The sequence below is a fragment of the Microtus pennsylvanicus genome, chromosome X, assembly GCF_037038515.1.
Source record: "Microtus pennsylvanicus isolate mMicPen1 chromosome X, mMicPen1.hap1, whole genome shotgun sequence".
NCBI classification, from domain to species: Eukaryota; Metazoa; Chordata; class Mammalia; order Rodentia; family Cricetidae; genus Microtus; species Microtus pennsylvanicus.
The window spans coordinates 142,136,823-142,159,637 of record NC_134601.1 but is presented as its reverse complement, the minus strand read 5'-3'; the positions used below and the strand labels follow the sequence as shown (position 1 = coordinate 142,159,637).

The following is a 22,815-nucleotide window of genomic DNA, read 5'->3' as shown; positions in this document are numbered from 1 at the left end:
CAAGATCTCCAGAGTAAACTGGGAGTGTGGGGATTACAGGGAGGGGAGAAGAGGGGAGGAAGGTAGGGGAGTGGAAAAAATGTATACTCAATAAAAATAATTTAAAAAATTAAAATTCTGCAAATTTTTTTCATAGGCATTTAAAAACACTGAAACTACTTGTCACTATTATATTTCTATACTGTTGTCTAAGTAGGAGGACAGAATGACAAAGGATTTGGGTGCTGGATCTGTATTCCTTGGCTCAACTGTTTGCTCTCTTATAGAACAATGTTTTTCAATTGTTCTCTTTCCACTTCTCCCTTAACAAGGAAGGAAGATGAAAGAGGAAGAAGAAATGGGACAAGATAAAGGAAAAGAGAACCCAAACATTTTATAGCAAAACAGTTATTTCCTGACAAACAGGATTCACTGAATAACCTGAAATTTTCATGTAGTAGTGTTATTTTCTCTTCTATTTTAAAAGTTCTATTTTCCAAAAATACTTTTTAAAAAATCTAGATCAAATTAAAAAAATACTCTTTAATAATCTATTAGTTAAAGTTACTATATGGATACACTAGAACATACACTGATAAACTTATCGATCCATCAGCTCCTGGAAAGAAATCTATACAAAAGATAAAACCTCTGGATCAAAACACACATCACAACAGCATTCTTCTTTAATTAACCAGAAAATATCAACTATAATAAAGTCGAAATATTTCCAGTAATTTTAATACCACATAAATCTTTGCATATCCACTACATGAATGGAAAATACTATTTATAATCAATCTAAGTCATTTACAATATAATTAATAAGCTACTAAAAAAAAACAACCTTCTTCATCAGCCCACTTCACTACCTATTCAGGCACACTGGTGAAAATATTTAATGTCACAATTCTATATGTACAAGCAGCCATAGCAACCAATGGTTACACTCAATAATTCTAGAAGAAATACACTAAACAGAAGTTGTTAATATGATTTTAAGTATTGTCATCATTTGTAACAAACTAATCTGAACGTATGTATCAAAAGGTATTTAATACTTACTTTCAGCATCGGACAAAGTGCAGGGATTACAGTCAACCAAAGCTAACTGAAAATGCTGCAAACAAGAGGAAAGTAAGAAAGTCAATGCATTAAAAAATTTAGTCATATGAATGGATCTTAAAATATTTTTCAGGTATGTCAGATCTAATAAAAATGTGGAATTATGTTCCACAAATGGAATATACTAACAAGTAAATGAGAATTACTTTGGATATTCACTCCTCAAAACTGAGATATATTTACTGTTGGGTTATTGTCTTAAAGCAGGTGAGTAGAGAATTTGAAGAATCAATCTTATCAAATTATTTTATGTATCTCATTATTTATGAAAAAGCTTTAGATTTTAAATACTCAAGTAAATAGAAGTGTTATAAAATAATTTAAACATAATGAATCTTTTTATTAATTTATTTTTTGGGAAAATTCTGGGATCAAACCTAGGATCTCCTCAGTGCCAGGCAAGCACCCAATTTACTGACTTCCATGTCCAGCTCTGTATCATCATTTTTAAGAATATTAAGTCAAAGTCCAATAGTAGTGTCCAAACACTTTTTATCTCAAAGTGAAACTTAAACTTTTGAAAGCAGAAATTTCATTATAAAAACTGCTATGAAAGGTAAAACTATCTGCCTTCACTGATTCTTCAATAGCCATTATACTTAAGTACCTTATAGTTAGCCTGCATTTATCTTTAAAATACAATTTTCTTTTTAGAATGTATATATTCAATTTGCTTAATTTCGTAGGCAATATTTACTATAAGCATACATAAAAATACATGTTAACATCAGCATTTAACGCAAATTTTTTAAAATGCAAAAACACTTAGTGATATACCTAGTTTAGCAACAATAAATTGAACATACAAACAAGTTTTTAAAAGTAACCAAGCATTATATACTTGGTATAAATTTTAAGTTAAATAAGCAAGATAATAAAATGTCTTTAATGCTCTGAAAAAAATTGCACAAATATATACATATATATTCTAATTGTTCAGGCAGCCACAAAACTTTTGAAAGTAATAAACAATCAATGTAAAATTGTCTAAGAAATCAACTTTAATAAATTTATTTCTACTTATACTTGAACCACCTAAAAATAATTGACATCCAAGGTGTCAATTTCTAGATATAAGCCCTAAGAGATCTAACTTTCATCAAAAGAAATACTATCATTAAATTAAGTATGGTATTTTAGTATTTTAACATGAAAGCAAAAATACTGCACTTGAATTTGAATCTTCCTGTAGTAAGAATAAACTGTCAGTTACCCACCTTATATGGAAAAGAAATCTAGAAAAGTAGCATTTGATAAGAAATGAGTAGCTTTTTATGTGCAATCACAAATGTCTGTTACATATATGCAAAATCAAGCTAGCCTCTGCATTTGTAGCTTTCTTAAACCTTAAGGCATAAAGTAACTACTGAATAGCTAAACTAAAATAGAGCTAGAAACACTAAATATTAATGCTTAATCAACTTAACAAATATTTACTGAAAGCCTCCAATGCCCTAAGAATATAAACACACTATGAACACAATGGTCAACAAAATAAAGGTTAAAAATTATATGCCATACTTGACTGAACTTAAACAAAAAGATAAAAGAAAAAAAAGTCTCAACATCTGCTACTTCAAAGATTGTTTGCCCTTTCCTTTGGTCTACTAAACAGATACTGAGTCTTCTAACATCCCTTTAGTGTGCCACCATAGCACTAGAAAACAGCCCATTTGAAAATACAAGAGTAGCATGAGAGTAAAACAGGCTTTCCTCTAGACAGAAAGAAAAGCAGAGCAATCACACTTTCAGTCTGTATTATATTTCTAAGTCTCATCTAGCCTGTAAATAAAAATTCATATTTGACAGAAGACAGTCCTTTCCTCTGAGTCAACAAAGGCAACAACTGAACTAAAAGGAAATAGCCTTGAAGAGGATGGTCTAAGTTTTAATGATTTCACTGAAATGCTGAAAGAAAGATCATTTATCAGCATTCAAGATCCTGCGTAGAAACCTGGTATGAATCATTCGGGTCACATATTTATATAATTATAAGTATTAAAAGCAGCAATCAAATCACTAGTGCACTGGTTCAAACCTACAAACATTTCCAAAGAGAAAAAACGGAGGAAAATTACTGAGCAACCATGCATTAGAAAATGGAAGATTCTACAAAATAATTACTGTTTATACTAAATTTATTGATAAGGGGCTGGAGAAATGTTTTACCAGTTAAAGAGTACTTGCAGCTCTTCAAGAGGGCCTAGATTCAGTTGCCAGTACCTACATAATTGTGGTTCACAAGCATCTGTGATTCCAGTTTCAGGACATCCAAAGCAATCTTCTGGCCCTTCTCAGGCACTGCACACATGTAGTACACACACATATTTTCAAACAAAATACTCATATACAAAAAAATACAGATAAAATTTTTTTAAAGGCATACAAAATCATCCCACATAAAGGAAAGGACTGACACATCTTTCGGTGTATTAAAGGAATACAAGGAGCTTAGCGGTACGGATAACATGATTTTATAGCTTTATATCCAATATTGGAACATAATATATGTACATATGATACACACACATATACTTATTAACATATGAACCATAGACACTACTGGGAAACAGTTATACCTCAAAACAAAATACTGCAGTGCTAAAACTGACTTTGGTTGTATAGAATAGCCATTATTAAAAAGAGGCTTCTGCAGGCAAAAAACTATATAAACACAAAGGATGAATGTTGTCAACAACAACAAAAAATGGTTTCTAAGCAAAAAGATTTGCCTAAAATATGCCTTTAATATTAAAGTGATTTTCTTTTCTCCTCACAATTTTATGTAGTTTGAAGTATTGCAGATTCTGTTGGCATTTATGAGTGCCTGTGCCTGGTACCTACAGAGGACAGAAGAAGGCATCAAATCCTCGGGGGGCGGGGGGAGAGGAGATGACTGAAATCATAGACAGTTGTGAGCTACCATGTGGATGCTAGGAATTGAACCTGAGTCCAATGGAAAAGCAGGCAGTGTTCTTAACTGCTGAATCCTTAATATCTTTATAACCAACATCAACTTTGGTTTTAAAAGACCTTGACTTACTCAGCATTTCACAATTTTGTTACAAACATGTCATTTGTTCCATATAGCCTGGAACTTGATTCTTGATTTCTAATTAAAGGATGAAATTTATATCTATACAATGTAAAATGAATTAAAATTTCTCTTTGAAGTGCTTCATTCCTAGCTTTAGAGTCTGTCTATTCATAATCCTATGGACAAGGAATGAATTATTCCAATTTACTTGAAAATTATTAATTTAAAGCAATATTTGGTTTCTGAGTTCAATTCAAGATGTTTTGATTAAATAAGAGAGGTACCACTATTCAAGCCAGAAAATAATCTACATATGGTTCTAATACACCACTAGCAGTGTTAAATGTCACTGTTCTGAGGGTTTTTATGCTGTGTGCTTGTCCCTAGAAACCAATATTTCAGAATATATAAACAAGATGAGTCCATAGCCAAAACTGTTATCTGTGTTCAATGATGACAGATACAGTCTTTTAAGAGTTACACGTTAGTGCTGGGAGAGGTAGCACATATCTTTAATCACAGCACTTAGGAGGCAGGCAAATCTGTGTGAGTTCGAGGCCAGCCTGGTCTACAGATAGAGTTGCAGGACAGCCAAGGCTACACAAAGAAACCCTAGGGGAGGAAGGAGTTTATTACATGTTAATAACAGGTTTTATCAGCTTTTTACTCTATACCAGGAACTTCCTTGTGACTACAGTACTAACTACAATGCTCACTAAAGTTAGTGTGCTACAAAATTTATGTTTTGCTTTATTTCAATTTTAACTTACTGAGGTAACAAGGCCTTGTACTGCCCCCTCCATAAGACAATTAAAATAAGAAAAGAAATACTTCAGGCTAAAGAACTTATATTATTTTTGTTGGACCCTTAAACTTTTCTATTACCCAAGAGAAGAAAAGGTATGCCAGAAACTGCTTCAAATCAAAGGAAACGTTTTTTCTTCTCATCATTATAGTCTTCTAAAAGTATAATTTAAAATAAAAAAAAAAGGATCTAAAACAAATTAGAGAAATGTAGGATAAAAGGATTTGGTTGTAGAAGGGCAATGAAACATTTTTGACTAAACTGACCTAATGTCTTCTCAAACTTAGCTCATTTGAGTCTTTTTAAATACAAAGCTGTTGTTGTGACTGCTCCTAGGAGAGACTATTGCACATTAATGACTTACTAATAGCTACTAGATTCTGACTCTATTCACCGAAGGTGGAGGGGTCCTTCTTTGAAATTATGCCAGTCTGATCTCTTAAAAGTTTCTCTTAAAAAAAAAAAAAAAGAAAAGAAAAAAAGACAAAACATTTATTTATACAATTGATATTGAAATCTTATTTCTAGTTATTCTTCCTGGCTCTGGCCTACACCATCTGATATCCCTTCGTTAACTCCAACTCATCAATTTTCACCTACCAAATTCAAAACTTACTGTTACGTTTTTCTTTCCTCCCTCCTTTCCTCTCTCCCTCCCTCCCTCGTTCCTTTTTACTGTTCAAGACAGGGTGCCTTTGTGTACCTTTGGTTATCCTGGAACTTGCTCTGTAGACCAGGATGGCCTTGAACTCACCAAGTTTCACCTGCCTCTGCCTCCCAAATGTTGAGATTAAAGGTGTGCACCACTTTATCACTTATTTTGGTCGACAAACGAATTGTAGTAGTTTGATTATAAAATATGTTTGAATACTTGACCCTGAGCAGGAGACACTATTTGGGAAAACTATGAAACCTTTATTAAGGTAGAGTTTCTGTATCCTGTCTACTCTCTGCCATCTCAAGTTTCTGTCCCATCTTCTATGCCATGATGGACTGCACCAACTCAACTGTAAACCAAACTAAGCCTTTCTTCCCTTGTCAGATATTTGATCACAATTTCAAGATAAGTAACTAATCAAAATAATTAACAAGAAATCTCTTTCCATATCAAGTCAGTAGTTAGCTACTGACTTGATATGGAAAATCAATTGATATCAATTCTGTAGCCTGAATTTGTGGCCCCATCCATTCATCTCGAAGAACTCATTTGTCCTTCTACTCTTACTCAGGTTTTACTCATGTAACCATTCCATTTATTCTCCCAAATCTTCACTGTTACTTATATTTTGCAATGTAGAAGAGACTCTAATAGTCGAGCAGTTAGTGCATACCTTCAATCCCAGCACTTGGGAGGCAGAGGCAGGCAGATCTTTGAGTCTGAGGCTAGCCTGGTCTACAGAGTGAGTTCCAGGACAACACAAAGAAACCCTGTCTCAAAACACCAAAAAGTAAAATATAATAATAATAATAAACAACTAGACCCAGTATGTGTTAGATATGCACAGATAATGACCAGAATAAGGCAACCAAATATTCAAGCTCTTTCCACTGAGTGAATAACTTGAGCTACTCAAAATAAAGCTGATATGCACATAATTTGTAATGGAACATGTTATTTTGGAACATAACCTTCCTTAAAGTGAAATTAAATATACTGATTTGTTGTCTGAGTTTACTGTCCTGCCCGGTTCCCGCAATCATTAAGTCCCAAAGAAATTACACAGAGGTCTACATTAATCATAAACTGATTAGTTCATTAGCTCAGGCTTCTTATTAACTCTTATCATTTATATTAGCCCATTATTCTTATCTTTGCTAGCCACATGGCTCGGTACCTTATTCAGTGAGGCAGTCACATCTTGCTTCTTCTTTGGCTGGGCCAAAACTGCAGAAGAATGGGCTTTCCTTCTTCCCAGAATTCTCCTGTTCTCTTTGACCTGCCTCTACTTTCTTTCTGGTTGTTCCACCTCTACTTCCTGCCTGGCTACTGGCCAATCAACATTTATTTAAAATATAATTGACAGAATACAGACAATTGTCCCATACCACTGATTGTTTCACAAAGTTGCAGTTTAACACCAAATGTAACTACAAACTTAAGCCATTATGAGTAAATACTAATAGTCACTTTTTAATTCCAAATGAGTACATTCTTAAAACTTTTAGGAAAGAAATTTGTGATGTAAGAAACCTGCAATTACCCTAACCCTCCTGTATAGAGCATATTTACTGTTACATATATAAGCAGTTAGGACTCTTTCAAATATATATTTCATAGGTACTAAAGTATTTCAGATATTTCACTACTTTCTATATTGAGAATACATAATCAAACTCAGAGAAGTAAATGTCAAATATAAAAACAAAATTGACAAGTAAGTGAAGTAGAGAAATGCAACTATTATTAAATCAATTGAACTATCAGGCGAAGTTAACAAATAGTAAAAAAAAAAAAGGGGAATGAACAAAGAAAAGATATCTCCTTTACAAGTGAGGAAAAATACATAGACAGCAGCCATGAATAGCATCATGTGAAAAGGAACAGCTGTGTTCTAGCCAATTGAAAACAGGGTCTCACTGCCGGTGACAGTTAAGGAAGGTTGAATTCATAGGAAATGAAGTGGCTTCCAATTTCCACAACCAAAATTCAAATTCCTACTGATCATAAAAAGTCAAGCAAAGTCTTCAAATATAAGAATCAATAGTATTTCTGAAGGAAGAAATACACAATGTAACTATAAGTAGAAAAAAAATACTAAAATTTCTACCAGAATACTACTTTATTGGCTTTTAATGTATGCTTAAACACACAAAAGAAACAAGTATTAAGATTCATCTCGCCCAGTCCTCGGGGCGGCCGGGCGGGCTGCACTTCCTTTGTTTCGGTGGCCTGCCTGCACCAAGGAGGGTAGGCGCTTTGTTTGCGAGCTGCCCAACCAGCACGGAGGCCTGATCTCTCGGCCCCAGGAGAACCAGCGTTGGGGTGAGTTTCTGGCCCGCGGCGCCAGCCAGGGACAGGGATCTCGGGGGTCCCTTGGCCTCCTGTCTTTCTTGGGCTCTCTGCAGGACCTCTATTCCCTGGTTACTGCCTCTTTCTTCCTGGCCCACCCAGCTTCCGTCCAGAGCCCTCCCCACTTGCCCCCCCCCCCCCGCCGCCCTCTTTTGGCGCGTGGCATTGGGAGCTGGGTCCCAGTCCTCGGGGCGGCCGGGCGGGCTGCACTTCCTTTGTTTCGGTGGCCTGCCTGCACCAAGGAGGGTAGGCGCTTTGTTTGCGAGCTGCCCAACCAGCACGGAGGCCTGATCTCTCGGCCCCAGGAGAACCAGCGTTGGGGTGAGTTTCTGGCCCGCGGCGCCAGCCAGGGACAGGGATCTCGGGGGTCCCTTGGCCTCCTGTCTTTCTTGGGCTCTCTGCAGGACCTCTATTCCCTGGTTACCGCCTCTTTCTTCCTGGCCCACCCAGCTTCCGTCCAGAGCCCCCCCCTTCGCCCCCCCCCTCTTTTGCGTCCAGGCGGGCTGCAGTTCCTTTGCTTCTGTGGCCTGCCTGCACCCAGCAGGGTAGGCGCTTTGTTTGCGAGCTGCCCAACCAGCACGGAGGCCTGATCTCTCGGCCCCAGGAAAACCAGCAGTGGGGAGAATCAGCCTTGGGACTAGCCAGGGTTGGGCACGGAGACCTGATCCCTTGGTACCAGGAGAGCCAACATTGGGGAGGCCACGTTAGGTAGGCAAGGAGACCTGATCTGGTAAAAGAAGATCCATAAGGGAGTATTTGGAAGAAGAGATGGGCAGACGCCAAGGCAAGAATTCGCCCAACAAACTGAAAAGCAACATGAAGCCACCAGAAACCAGCGACCTCACAACGGAAGGACATGAACACCTTAATCAAGAAGGAGAAAAGATTGACTTCATGAAAGTTATTGACGCCCTTAAACAGCATGTAAAAAACGCCCTTATAGAAATGGATGAGAAATATAACAGAAAGTTTGAAGAATTGAATAAATCAGTGAATGATACCCTAGAAAACCAAGGAAAAACAATCAAACAGATAATGGAAACAGTTCAAGACTTGAAAACTGAAATAGAGGCAAAGAAGAAAACACAAACAGAGGGCCGGCTGGACATGGAAAATCTAGGTAAACGAATAGAGACTACAGAAACAAGCATAACCAGCAGAATACAAGAGATAGAAGAAAGACTCTCAGATTCTGAAGATACCATAGAGAAAATAAACACACTGATCAAAGAAAACAGCAAGTCCAACAAACTCTCATCACAAAACATTCAGGAAATATGGGACACAATAAAAAGACCAAACCTAAGAATAATAGGAGTAGAAAAGGAGAAGAAGTGCAGCTCAATGGTCCAGAAAATATATTTAATAAAATTATAGAAGAAAACTTTCCCAACCTAAAGAAAGATATACCTATGAAGGTGCAAGAAGCATACAGAACACCAAATAGGCTGGATCAAAAAAAAACAGCCCCTCGCCATATAATTATCAAAACACAAAGCATTCAGAATAAGGAAAAAATATTAAGAGCGGCAAAGGAAAAAGGCCAAATTACTTACAAAGGTAAACCTATCAGACTTACACCTGACTTTTCCATGGAAACCATGAAAGCCAGAAGGTCCTGGATAGATGTACTGCAGAAACTGAGAGACCATGGATGCAAGCCCAGATTAATATACCCAGCCAAGATTTCGTTCACTATAAATGGAGAAAATAAAATTTTCCAGGATAAAAACAAATTCAAACAATATGCAGCCACAAATCCAGCCTTACAGAAAGAAATAGAAGGACTAACCAAGGAGTCCAATAATGACCACAATAACTCAGGCATCTAGAGACCCTTCATCAACACAAACCAAAGAAGGGATACACACAAACTCTACGACTAAAAAAAAAATGACCGGAGTTAACAACCACTGGTCATTAATATCACTTAATGTCAATGGTCTCAACTCACCTATAAAAAGGCACAGGCTAAGAGATTGGATAAGAAAACAGGATCCAACATTCTGCTGTTTACAAGAAACACACCTCAACCACAAAGACAGGCACCTACTCAGAGTAAAGGGTTGGGAAAAGGCCTATCAAGCAAATGGACCTAAGAAACAAGCAGGTGTGGCCATACTAATCTCTAACAAAGTTGACTTCAAACTTAAATCAATCAGAAGAGATGGAGAGGGGCATTTTATATTCATAACAGGAACAGTTCATCAGGATGAAGTCTCAATCCTGAACATCTATGCCCCTAATATAAAAGCACCCACGTACATAAAAGAAACATTGCTAAAATTCAAGGCAGCCATCAAACCGCACACACTAATAGTAGGAGACTTCAACACTCCTCTCTCACCAATGGACAGGTCAATCAAACAGAAACCTAGCAGAGAAATAAGACAATTAATGGAGGTAATGAAACAAATGGACTTAACAGACATCTATAGAACATTCCACCCAAATAGGAAAGAATACACCTTCTTCTCTGCAGCTCATGGAACCTTCTCGAAAATCGACCACATAGTCGGTAACAAAGCAAACATCCACAGTTACAAAAAAGTATTACTAACCACCTGTGTCTTATCAGATCACCATGGATTAAAGTTAGAATTCAACAACAAGGCTACCCCCGGAAAGCCCACAAAGTCATGGAAACTGAACAGCCAAAGAAAGAAATTAAAGTTTTCCTGGAATTCAATGAAAATAAAGAAACAACATACTCAAATTTATGGGACACTATGAAAGCAGTCCTAAGAGGAAAGTTCATAGCACTTAGTGCCCACTTAAAGAAAACAGAGAAAGCTCACATTGGAGACTTAACAGCCCACCTGAAAGCTCTAGAAAAAAAAGAAGCAGACTCACCTAGGAGGAGTAGGAGACTGGAAATAATCAAACTGAGGGCTGAAATCAATAAAATAGAAACACAGAGAACAATCCAAAGAATCAATGAAACAAAAAGCTGGTTCCTGGAGAAAATCAATAAGATTGACAAACCCCTATCCAAACTAATCAAACGGCAGAGAGAGAATTTGCAAATTAATAAGATCAGAAATGAAAAGGGGGACATAACCACAGACATAGAGGAAATTCAGAGAATCATTAGATCTTACTACAAAAGCCTATATGCCACAAAACTGGAAAATGTAAAGGAAATGGATACTTTCTTAGATAAATATCATTTACCAAAGTTAAATCAGGACCAGGTGAACAATCTAAATAGACCTGTTAGTCGCGAAGAATTAGAAGAGGTTATCAAAAACCTCCCTACCAAAAAAAGCCCAGGACCAGATGGTTTCAACGCGGATTTCTACCAGAACTTCCAAGAAGACCTGATACCTATACTCCTTAATGTATTTCACATTATAGAAACAGAAGGGTCATTACCAAATTCCTTTTATGAAGCTACAGTTACTCTGATACCAAAACCACACAAAGACTCAACCAGGAAAGAGAATTACAGGCCGATCTCTCTCATGAATATCGATGCAAAAATCCTCAACAAAATACTGGCAAACCGAATCCAAGAACACATCCGAAAAATTATCCACTATGATCAAGTAGGCTTCATTCCTGAGATGCAGGGCTGGTTCAACATACGAAAATCTATCAATGTAATCCAGCATATAAATAAACTGAAAGAAAAAAACCATATGATCATTTCATTAGATGCTGAAAAACCATTCGACAAAATTCAACATCCATTTATGTTAAAAGTCTTGGAGAGATTAGGGATACAAGGGTCATACCTAAATATAATAAAAGCTATATACAGCAAGCCGACAGCTAACATCAAATTAAACGGAGAGAAACTCAAAGCCATCCCGCTTAACTCAGGAACACGACAAGGCTGTCCACTTTCACCATACCTCTTCAATATAGTGCTGGAAGTTCTAGCAATAGCAATAAGACAACATAATGGGATCAAGGGGATTCGAATTGGAAAGGAAGAAGTTAAACTTTCGTTATTCGCAGATGATATGATAGTGTACATAAGCGACCCCCAAAACTCCACCAAAGAACTTTTACAGCTGATAAACAGCTTTAGTAATGTGGCAGGATACAAGATCAACTCCAAAAAATCAGTCGCCCTCTTATACACAAAGGATATGGAAGCAGAGAGGGAAATCAGAGAAGCTTCTCCATTCACGATAGCCACAAACAGCATAAAATATCTTGGGGTAAACCTAACCAAGGAAGTGAAAGATCTATTTGACAAGAACTTTAAGGCATTGAAGAAAGAAATTGATGAGGATACCAAAAAATGGATGGACATCCCTTGCTCTTGGATTGGGAGGATCAACATAGTAAAAATGGCAATTCTACCTAAGGCAATTTATAGATTCAATGCAATCCCCATCAAGATCCCATCAAAATTCTTTACAGATCTGGAGAGGACAATAATCAACTTTATATGGAAAAACAAAAAACCCAGGATAGCCAAAACAATCCTATACAATAAAGGCTCTTCTGGAGGCATTACCATCCCTGACTTCAAACTCTATTACAGAGCTACAGTAATGAAAACAGGGTGGTACTGGCATAAAAACAGAGAAGTCGACCAATGGAATCGTATAGAAGACCCGGATTTTACCCCACAAACCTATGAACACCTCATTTTCGATAAAGGAGCTAAAAGTATACAATGGAAGAAAGAAAGCATCTTCAACAAATGGTGCTGGCACAACTGGATGTCAACCTGTAGAAGAATGAAAATAGACCCATATCTATCACCGTGCACAAAACTCAAGTCCAAATGGATTAAAGACCTCATTATCAGCCCGAAAACACTGAACCTGATAGAAGAGAAAGTGGGAAATACCCTACAACAGATGGGCACAGGTGATCGCTTCTTAGGTATAACCCCAGAAGCACAGGCATTAAGGGCAACATTGAATAAATGGGACATACTAAAACTGAGAAGCTTCTGTAAAGCAAAGGACACTGTCACTAAGACACAAAGGCAACCTACTGACTGGGAGAAGATCTTCACCAACCCCGCAACAGACAAAGGTCTGATTTCCAAAATATATAGAGAACTCAAGAAACTAGACTTTAAAATGCTAATTAACCCAATTAAAAAATGGGGCACTGAACTGAACAGAGAATTCTCAACAGAAGAACTTCAAATGGCCAAAAGATACTTAAGGTCATGCTCAATTTCCTTAGCAATCAGGGAAATGCAAATCAAAACAACTTTGAGATACCATCTTACACCTGTCAGAATGGCTAAAGTCAAAAACAACAAGGATAGCCTTTGCTGGAGAGGCTGTGGAGGAAGGGGTACCCTCATCCATTGCTGGTGGGAATGCAATCTTGTGCAACCACTGTGGAAGTCAGTGTTTCGGTTTCTCAAGATATTCGGGATCAACCTACCCCTGGACCCAGCAATACCACTCTTGGGAATTTACCCAAGAGATGCTCTATCACATGTCAAAAGCATTTGTTCAACTATGTTCATAGCAATATTATTTGTAATAGCCAGAACCTGGAAACAACCTAGATGCCCTTCAATGGAAGAATGGATGAAGAAAGTATGGAATATATACACACTAGAGTACTACGCTGCGGTAAAAAACAATGACTTCTCGAATTTTGCATGCAAATGGATGGAAATAGAAAACACTATCCTGAGTGAGGTATCCCAGACCCAAAAAGAAGAACATGGGATGTACTCACTCATAATTGGTTTCTAGCCATAAATAGGGGTCACAGAATCTACAATTGACGAACCTAAAGAAGCTAAGTAAGAAGGTGAACACAAGGAAAAACATATCGTTATCCTCTTGGATAAGGGAAGTAGACAAAATTGCCGGGGAGAAAAGTGGGATCTTGGGGGTGGGGTGGGAAGAGGGTAAGGGGAGATGGGGAGAGAAAAGGTAGAAGGGAAGGAGGGGGGACTTGGGGAAATAGGAGGATCGGGATAAAGGAAGGTTGGATAGGGGAGCACGGAACCACAATCCTTAGTTAAGGGACCCACTTTAGGGTGGGCAGGAGAATTGACCCTAGAGGGGCTCCCAGGAGCCCAAGCTGAGGTCCCCAGTTAGTTCCTTGGGCAGCTGAGGATAGGGAACCTGAAATGACCCCATCCTAGCGCAATACTGACGAATATCTTGCATATCATCTTAGAACTTTCATCTGGCGAGGGATGGAGATAGAGACAGAGACCTACACTGGAGCACTGGACTGAGCTCCCAAGGTCCCAATGAGGAGCAGAAGGAGGGAGAACATGAGCAAAGAAGTCGGGACCACGAGGGGTGCACCCACCCACTGAGACAGTGGAGCTGATCTACTGGGAGCTCACCAAGGCCAGCTGGACTATTACCAAAAAAAGCATGGGATAAAACTGAACTCTCTGATCATGACGAACAATGAGGGCTGATGAGACGCCAAGGACAATGGCATACAGTTTTGATCCTACGCAATCTGCTGGCTTGGTGGGAGCCTAGCCAGTCTGGATGTTCACCTTCCTAGATATGGACGGAGGGGGGAGGACCTAGGACTTACCACAGGGCAGGGAACCCTGACTGCTCTTTGGACTGGAGAGAGAGGGGGAGAGGAGTGGGGGGAAGGGGAGAGGGGTGGGAGGAGGGGGAGAAGAGTGGGAGGAGAGGGAGAAGAGTGGGAGGAGGGGGAGGGAAAGGGGAGGCTGGGAGGAGGTGGAAATTTGTTTTTTTTTCTTTATTCTTCTTTTATCAATAAAAAAATGTTAAAAAAAAAAGATTCATCTCATAAGGCTTATTATGTCATAATGAACACAAAATTTGTAAATCATCCTGGACTTAGTGGAATTATTACCAATAATAGATACACTCGAGTATGAAGTTCATTAAAGAAAAAGTTTAAAAATGCAGAACAGGCCTTCCTCACTGTGTTTGTTACAATCAATTCCAACAATAAGTACAGACAGCTTCTATGACATCAATACTACGTCAATCCTTTAGAGAAGAATTTCTTCTCTTAGTACCTTGCTAAAGGCCAAATTCAACACTAAATCTTAAGTTTTAAAGCTTTCAACAAATCTTTCTAAACTATTGGAGAACATAGGATCATTCCAATCACCTTTTAAAAAGGTAAATCCTATGGGTGAGATATTCTCTCTCAATCCATTCCAAGACTAGGATCTTTAAAATGGCAAAAGACATAATATCATGAAAGAAAGAGAACATATCAGGTATGAAGAAGGAATAGTAATTGTCACTGTTTCCAGACAACTGAAATGTAAGGTCAAAGTATCAATAAAAAACCACAGATATTTTAGAATTTAATAGTATGGATGAAATTAATATCTAATATTCAAATTCCTAGGACGTATTTCTTCAGTTCACAATAGCTTAACTACATGAAACAAACTGTGTATCTATAATAACAAAAAAGTGAAGCATTTCATAGATTCAAAGATGGTTTCTAAGAAGGAAGTAAATATCTTGTCTTAGTTTATCATTTTTGGAGCTACTATATCAGCATTTTAAACTGAGAATAAAATTTGTAAGTTTTGAACCAGGTATAGTGGTTCATACTTGTAGTCACAGCACTCAGGCGTTGAGACAAGAAGACTGGAAATTCTAGGTCAGCCTAGTCTCTACATGGTAAGATCAAAGCTAACATGAGCTACATATCAAGATCATATTTTAAAAAGGATTACTATGTTTTATGTAGGATATAAGATTACATCAACACCAGTAAATGAAATAGTTTCAAGTAAGGTAAAAACAATGTGAAGTGCTATTCTCCTTAAATGTTGACTATAAGAAGGTAAAGGAATAAATAAAGTGATGTACTAAGGCATTGAGCAAAAACAACTCAATATCCGTTTTTTTAGACAACTAAACGTTTATCCTAATTGTTTTGAGTCTATACTATAAGTAGGTATTTTAGCATTTTATAGCCTCTTCACTTCAATATCTAGCCATTTAGAAATACCAATACATAGTAAAGAGCCACATTTTCACTTAAAAAAAAGCATCATTTGAGTTAAACCCATTTATGTTCAACTGTCCTTTTTATTCTCATCTCATCCCTTTCATATGAACCCCTTCAATCACTTATCATCTTCAAACATCAAATTTATAAAAAAAAAGTTAGCAACAATCTATAACTTTTGATTAAAATGAGAAAAAAAGGTTGAGAGAGCCCTTTTAAAAAATGGCTGGAAATGGGGAAAAAGAGGCAGAGGCAGGCAGTTACCTGTGAGTTCAAGACCATCCTGGTCTACAGAGCTCCAGGACAGACAGGGATACACAAAGAAACCTTGTCTCAAAAAAGTAAACAAAAAGAGTCAGTGAGATGGTTCAGTAGATAAAAGATCAATAGAGAACTTGACTTAAATCACTGAGAACCATGTGATGAAAGGAGAGAATCAGCTACCACAAGTTGTTCTTTGACCCACAGGAACAGGAAAGATAAATTAGATAGAAAGATAGATAGACCAGACAGACAGATGATCAATCTGAATGTTCTTTTGGGCAGCAAGATTTATTTTCTTTTAAGTATGTGTGCGTGACCAAGTATCCACTGAGGACAGAAGAGGATAGTCCCTGGAAGATGGACTTACAGGCAACATACGTGAGAGGACCTGAATTCAGGTCCTCTGGAAGGGTGGCAAGTGCTCCTAAGCACTAAGCCAACTTTCCAGCTAGCTCCAAAATGTAAAAGTTCTTAACTTGATATACTTTAATAATATTTAAATATACAAATATTAGAATTTCTTGATACATTAAACAGATGCACTGGCATTAACTGACTGAAGAACACAGAAATAATTTTAATAGTATACCAGGGTGTTGAAACTAGGGGCAATATAGAAACTATTCGTCACAATTAGTGTACTTTTAGAAAAGTATACAAAAATAAGTAATTAGCATTAACAGCATTAAAAGGAAATAAAAAAAATCACACCCTAAATTTATTGAATTTTTTAAAAAACGAGTATTATGTGATGCAAGAAAGAAATTTTTTAAAATGCCATATAGACTTATCACCCTAAAATGAAGTCTCATTCAGGTAATAGTAAACCAGTTTACAAATTGAGAAACGTGCCCAGGACAAACTAAACACATGGGATAATTTACTGGCTAATTTAATGGAATAAAAAAATAACACCATGATTGACAAATGAGGTAATTAACTTTATATTGCTGTGGATAGGCAGACTGACAAAAACAAAACAAAACACACACAAACAAAATAAAACAAAATATACACACAACCAATGAAGGCACGGTAGTACACACAGATCACACACATCATAGGACTTAGGAGACAGAAAGATCAAGAATAGAGGCTGGAGAGATGGCTCAGTGATTAGGAGCACCAACTACTCTTTCAGAGGACTTGGGTTCAATTCCCTGCACCCACATAGCAACTCACAAACTTCTATAATTTTAGTTCCTCGGGCACCAGGTAAACAAGTAGTAAACAGATATACATTAAGACAAAATACCCATACACATAAAATAAATAAAATTTAATTAAAAAAATAGTTCAGGACTAACTTTTGCTAGGTTCAAGGTTGGACTGGGTTGCATGAGAGACTATCTCAAAACAACAACAAAACAAAACAATGGGGGAGGGGACACACCACACCCAAATCAAAAACCAACTGTACTAAAAAGAACAAAGAACTGAAGCTGGACATGAGAGCACACACCTGTGAACCCAGCAGTAGGGCTGAGACTAGATCAGCTCACATTCCTTTATAGTTGGAAAAAAAAAGGCTATAAGACACAGAATATGTATAGAAATATTTATCCATGTACATCTTTATAACACACATATTATAAACATAATTATATAATATTCTATATTATGCAACATATATTTAGGTATACCTTCATAACGACTTTGTAAGGTAGGCATAATTATTCTGGTTCAGTAGACAGAATCAGAAATTAGTAATTTTATTAAAGTTACAAAATTAGTTACAAGGTATGTGTCAGAATCAAATTTCAAAACCAAATTTGCTTGCTATGAGAGCTGTTACTATAGTACCAAAATAGAATGAATTTGTTTTAGAGATGTATTTTGATAAAAATATTATGAAACATCGACTAAAATAAGGAGGCTCTGGATCCATTTCATGTATGGATAAGAGGAATCTAGTAAGAAAATAAATTATTTTTATATAAATACCATTTTAAAAGTCTTATACAAGCAACATCTCTCTTCAGGAAAAAGTCAAGGAAATAAGGTAGAGAAGAACTGATCAGAAGCTAGACCTATAGCTCAGTAGTTAAGAGTGTTTGTTGCTCAATCATGAAGTCAAGAGTTTAAATGTCAGCTCCCATGTCACAAGCAGGGTGTGATCTAAATGTCTGTAAGTTTATCTGTGAAGGGGACAGAGAAAGGAAAATTGCTGGGGCTTGAAGGCTTCCAGACTAGCTGAGAAACTGTGAGCTAGTTCTAGGGTTTAGGAAGAAACCCTAATGAGAGAATGAAGAAGACATCCTCTTCTGGGTTCAAAGCATGCACACCTGCATATAAATACATATACTTCCACAAACATGATTTTTTTTAAAAAAAAAAAAAACCTGATCTGTAATGAAAGGAATATTCACAGTACCCTCATTACTAAAATATTCTTTTATTCGTTTCATCCCTCCAATATGTAGAAACAGTATATTTACGGACTTGAACCTTGCTCAAAGACTGAGCATAACTGTTCTAAGAATGACATCTCCTTTGATAAACAATTAGAAAAGACCATGTTTTATTTCATCTAATGAGATGAAAGATGAAATACTTCTGAAAAGATTAACATGAAGATAGGATCATTCTCCTGAATGAATGATGACCACTACCTATTGACATTACAATAAATGACAGCACTATACTAGGCACAAAAACTACTACATGTGACTATAAAAGTATCCTTATCCACTAAAAAAAAAAAAGTCAAAATAGAACTAAAAGGAATCATCTTTGATGAAACTTCGGGTCAATTTACTCAACTAATTCTAAAGGTTTGATTTCATACATGAGCTACTTAATTTAATTAAATTTACTTGTATTTATATATGCATACATGTGTGGAGGTCAGAAGACAACCTTCAGGAATCTGTTCTCTCTATCTACCATGTGGGTCCTCAGGACCTAACTTATCAGGCTCAATGGAAGAGATCTTTTCTCTGCTAACACTGCAGCCTACAACATACTGTGCTATAAAAAAGTCTGATGTGGTAGAAGAATCATCAGAGGTTCTCCCCTTATCCAGATGGAGGTAAAATATTTCCTTAAAGAAAAAAACAAAAAACTGGAAGTCGTCCAAGGGAGAAGTGAACATCCTTCTAATTTCTACCTCCATGCACTGCAAGCTAAACATTTACAATAATAAACGAAAATAGCTGCTCTTGGAACCAAAAAAAAAATGCTGAGATTCAAAAATTTCCATTTAATAGACAATGAATACATAATTTAGAGAAGGCTTTCAAAATAAGTATTAATGCAAAGAGAAAATCAAATCAAAACGTTGATATTGTGAAAAAAAAATCAAGAGCTCTTAAAATCACCTGTTTGTAGAAATTTATTAAATATCTGGATGTTATCAATTATTTTAAACAAATAACAACTCTCTCCCTAAAAAGAAGGCTGCCCTTACTTGGAGCATTCTTGGTAAGACAAACATGATCAAGATTTGTTAGTATTTTTTTACCTTAGCACTGAAAAACTATACATGAATATTTTGGTTGAGAAGCAGGAATGTTTCTTGTTAGATTTGAAATACCACACCTCCTGATTTAAAGGAACTTCTGATATTGTTGCTTTCTTGAAAACAGAATTTTTTTCAGACATTACTAAAGTTATCACTGTACTAACATTCAGGTATAATTACATTCTGTAGTTTGGATCTAATTACCATGCACAATGCATACCCGTAATAAAGTTTGTTAACTGCTATCAGTCCTTCTACAATTAAGAGGGATGTTTATTTTGTGTAATAAAACAGTTAGAAATCTTTGATAGCTAATGAAAACTGACTATCTAGAAGGAACTTTTAAAGTATATAAGATGACATTTCTAAATTTATTTTCTACTTCAAAACCAATGATTTATCATAGTTTATTTTAAAAAAAATATTCCACTAAGCTGAGGAAAACTGTAAATTCCAGGTATTATACTCTGCACACTACTTAAAGTCATGCTGGGACCTATTCCTCTACTGCACTTACCTTCAATTACTGTGGTCTACATTTTTTACAATCTATTTGTCTTAATGTTCTTGGTTGCATAACTCTTATCATTTTTCTTTATAAAAGCATGAAAGGCTGGAGGAAAAACAGTATTTGCACAGTTTTCTATAGTGGTATAGTATATGTGTTTTAATAATAAAGCTTGCCTGAAGATCAGAACACAAAGCCACACAGGCCAGGCAGTAGCTGCACACACCTTTAATCCCAGCAGCCACACTAGTCAGTCATACATGCCAGGCAGTGGTGGCACACACCTTTAATCACAGCACCCACATTAGTTAGTCGTAGAGGTCAGGTGGTGGTAGTACACACCTTTAATCCCAGCACTAGAGAGGAATATAAAATGGGAGGAAACAGTTCTCACACTCAAGTCTCAGTCTGAGGATTTGTGGAGGCAGGATCGCCCATTTCGGTCTGAGGTAGAGGTTAAAAGCTGGCTGCTTTGTTTTTCTGATCTTCAGCTTGAACCCTGATATCTGTTTCTGGGTTTTTATTATTCATGCTATAGTTTTCTACTTTAAAAATCTAGAACAATTAGGAACACTTATAGATAGTTTAAAAACAAAACACCTCTTGGCAGTTCCTTACTAGTGAGGTCAAATTACAACCAAATGTGAAGTCATTTTTATCTCCCTTCTCTACCCTTCCCACAACCTTTAGAATCATGATCAACATGCAACAAAACTCAGCAGTCATTAAGTTCATAAAACTGAAAGCTTGCCCCTAGGACATGTAATCTTTCCAAATTAAAAATTTTTGTCATGTAGGTAAGTGTTACTTTCATGAAAGCCCTAGTAATGATGTCAAAGGCAGAAGAAACTCAATATAAAATGAAAATTGGGAGAAATACTCAATGTCCACTGGTAGGAAGATACTCAACCAACAACATATTATTTTTCCCCAACAATATTTATACTTATGAACCAGTAGTCCAAATGCCACGAAAATACTTTTTATTATATAAATGCAAGACATCTCTTGCTAGCCGGGCGATGGTGGTGCACACCTTTAATCCCAGCACTTGGGAGGCTGAGGCAAGCGGATCTCTGTGAGTTAGAGACCAGCCTGGTCTACAGAGCTAGTTCCAGGACAGGCTCCAAAGCCACAGAGAAACCCTGTCTCAAAAACCAAAGACGTGTCTTGCTGGTTGAAGTGGACAAATTTATAAAGTCATGTAAAGAAAAATGGTTGATGGCTAGGTCACAGACAAAACATTAAGTAGCAGTCTGTGGCCTCTATAATGGACAATCACTTCTTCAGGGAATTGCAGATGCCCCAAGATCCTTTTCTAACAGACCTTAACAAAACTTAAAACAAAAGTTTAATTACGGTATGATAAATTACCAGGCAGCTCTTAGTATCAAAACACATTGTATTATGAAATCCAATTTTTCTTTCATAGTTGATGTACAGTTCCTTCATCTAAATAAATTTTCTTTGAACATGCCAATGTAAGTTAACATTTCTCAATGCTCTAATATTTAACAATAACAGCAACAATCAGAGAAACACAACATTGTATCTTGAAAAAAAAACCCAACAACCTACCTTTAAACTAGACTCATAGTCTGTGTTCACTTTGAACATAAGCCCAAGTCGTAAATGAATTTCCTTGGCTCGACAAAAGCTGGGATCAACATAAAGCACCTCCTGAAATGCTTTAATTGCCCTGAAAGAATATAGACATAAGATATCTTAACATTTTACATACACATGCTTTTCTGCTTGGTAGTACAGTAAAACTCATTTTATGCAAAACTATATTTAAATATCTTAGGTTTATAAAAATAATGTGTTATTAAAAACTAATAAGGAGTACCTAGCCCTTTCATACAATTAAATGTACATGGTCTAATTTCATATAAAATGGAAAAATTAAACTTATTCTAAATTATTCAAACAAACAATATTTCATGGTTTAATAAAATTCTGTGTAAATAAACAGTTTCACTGCTGGAATTTTTTGGGAGAGGTAGAGAAGAATACACAAAAAGGTTTGACTTAAAAGGAGAGGGCAAAGTTTAGGGATTAATCATATTTCTAGTCTATTATATAAACTAAGTCTTCTTTTTAAAACTTTGTAGCTGCTTTCCATGTTTTGGCATGCAATCCATTTGCATTTTATATTGCTTTAGTGAGGAGTCAAGTTTTCATTTCTGTATTAATATCCAACAACTCTCACATTATTTATAGAAAAGATCATCCTTACTTAAAAGCTCAACGGAAATGCTGACATTCACGTGCATCTGTTTCTAAGTTTGTATTCTAGTTAACTTTCCTTGGTCTATCAGTTTCTTTTCCTCAAATTCTCATTGTATAATTTCTTTAAAAAAAAAAAAAAGTATGATTTCAAGCAGAACAAATCCAGGGAAGAGATTCTTTTTACTGAATAGACTTCTATTATGTCATTGCCTAACTTGATCATGTTAATTACCACCTGCTCAAAAGGAGTATTCAAAATGCTTTGAATTTTAAAAGTTACAAATCTACTGGAATAGGGACGCAGTTCAGATGGCACAGTGCTTACTTAACATGCATGAAGCCCTAAGTTTGATCCTCAGCACCTCATAAGTCCAGCATGGTGATTTATGGCTGTTTATCTTATACTCAGAAGGTAGAGAGAAAGACAATGAATCAGTCTAGGCTACTGAGACCCTTTCTCTAAAATGAAAATGTCACAAAT

General features: G+C 36.4%; 1 protein-coding gene across 15 annotated transcripts in view; it reads right to left on the bottom strand.

Moving 5' to 3' along the window:
• Kdm6a (lysine demethylase 6A) overlaps positions 1–22,815 on the bottom strand; it is a 139,449-nt gene that overhangs the window by 58,598 nt on the left and 58,036 nt on the right. For all 15 annotated transcript variants that reach the window (XM_075957984.1, XM_075957981.1, XM_075957983.1 and 12 more), the window contains exons 6-7: positions 21,681–21,801; positions 1,045–1,099 (exon numbers count right to left, since the gene is read on the bottom strand). In XM_075957984.1, the coding sequence (XP_075814099.1) occupies positions 1,045–1,099; positions 21,681–21,801 (176 nt within the window). The remainder of the gene's footprint in view (positions 1–1,044; positions 1,100–21,680; positions 21,802–22,815) is intronic.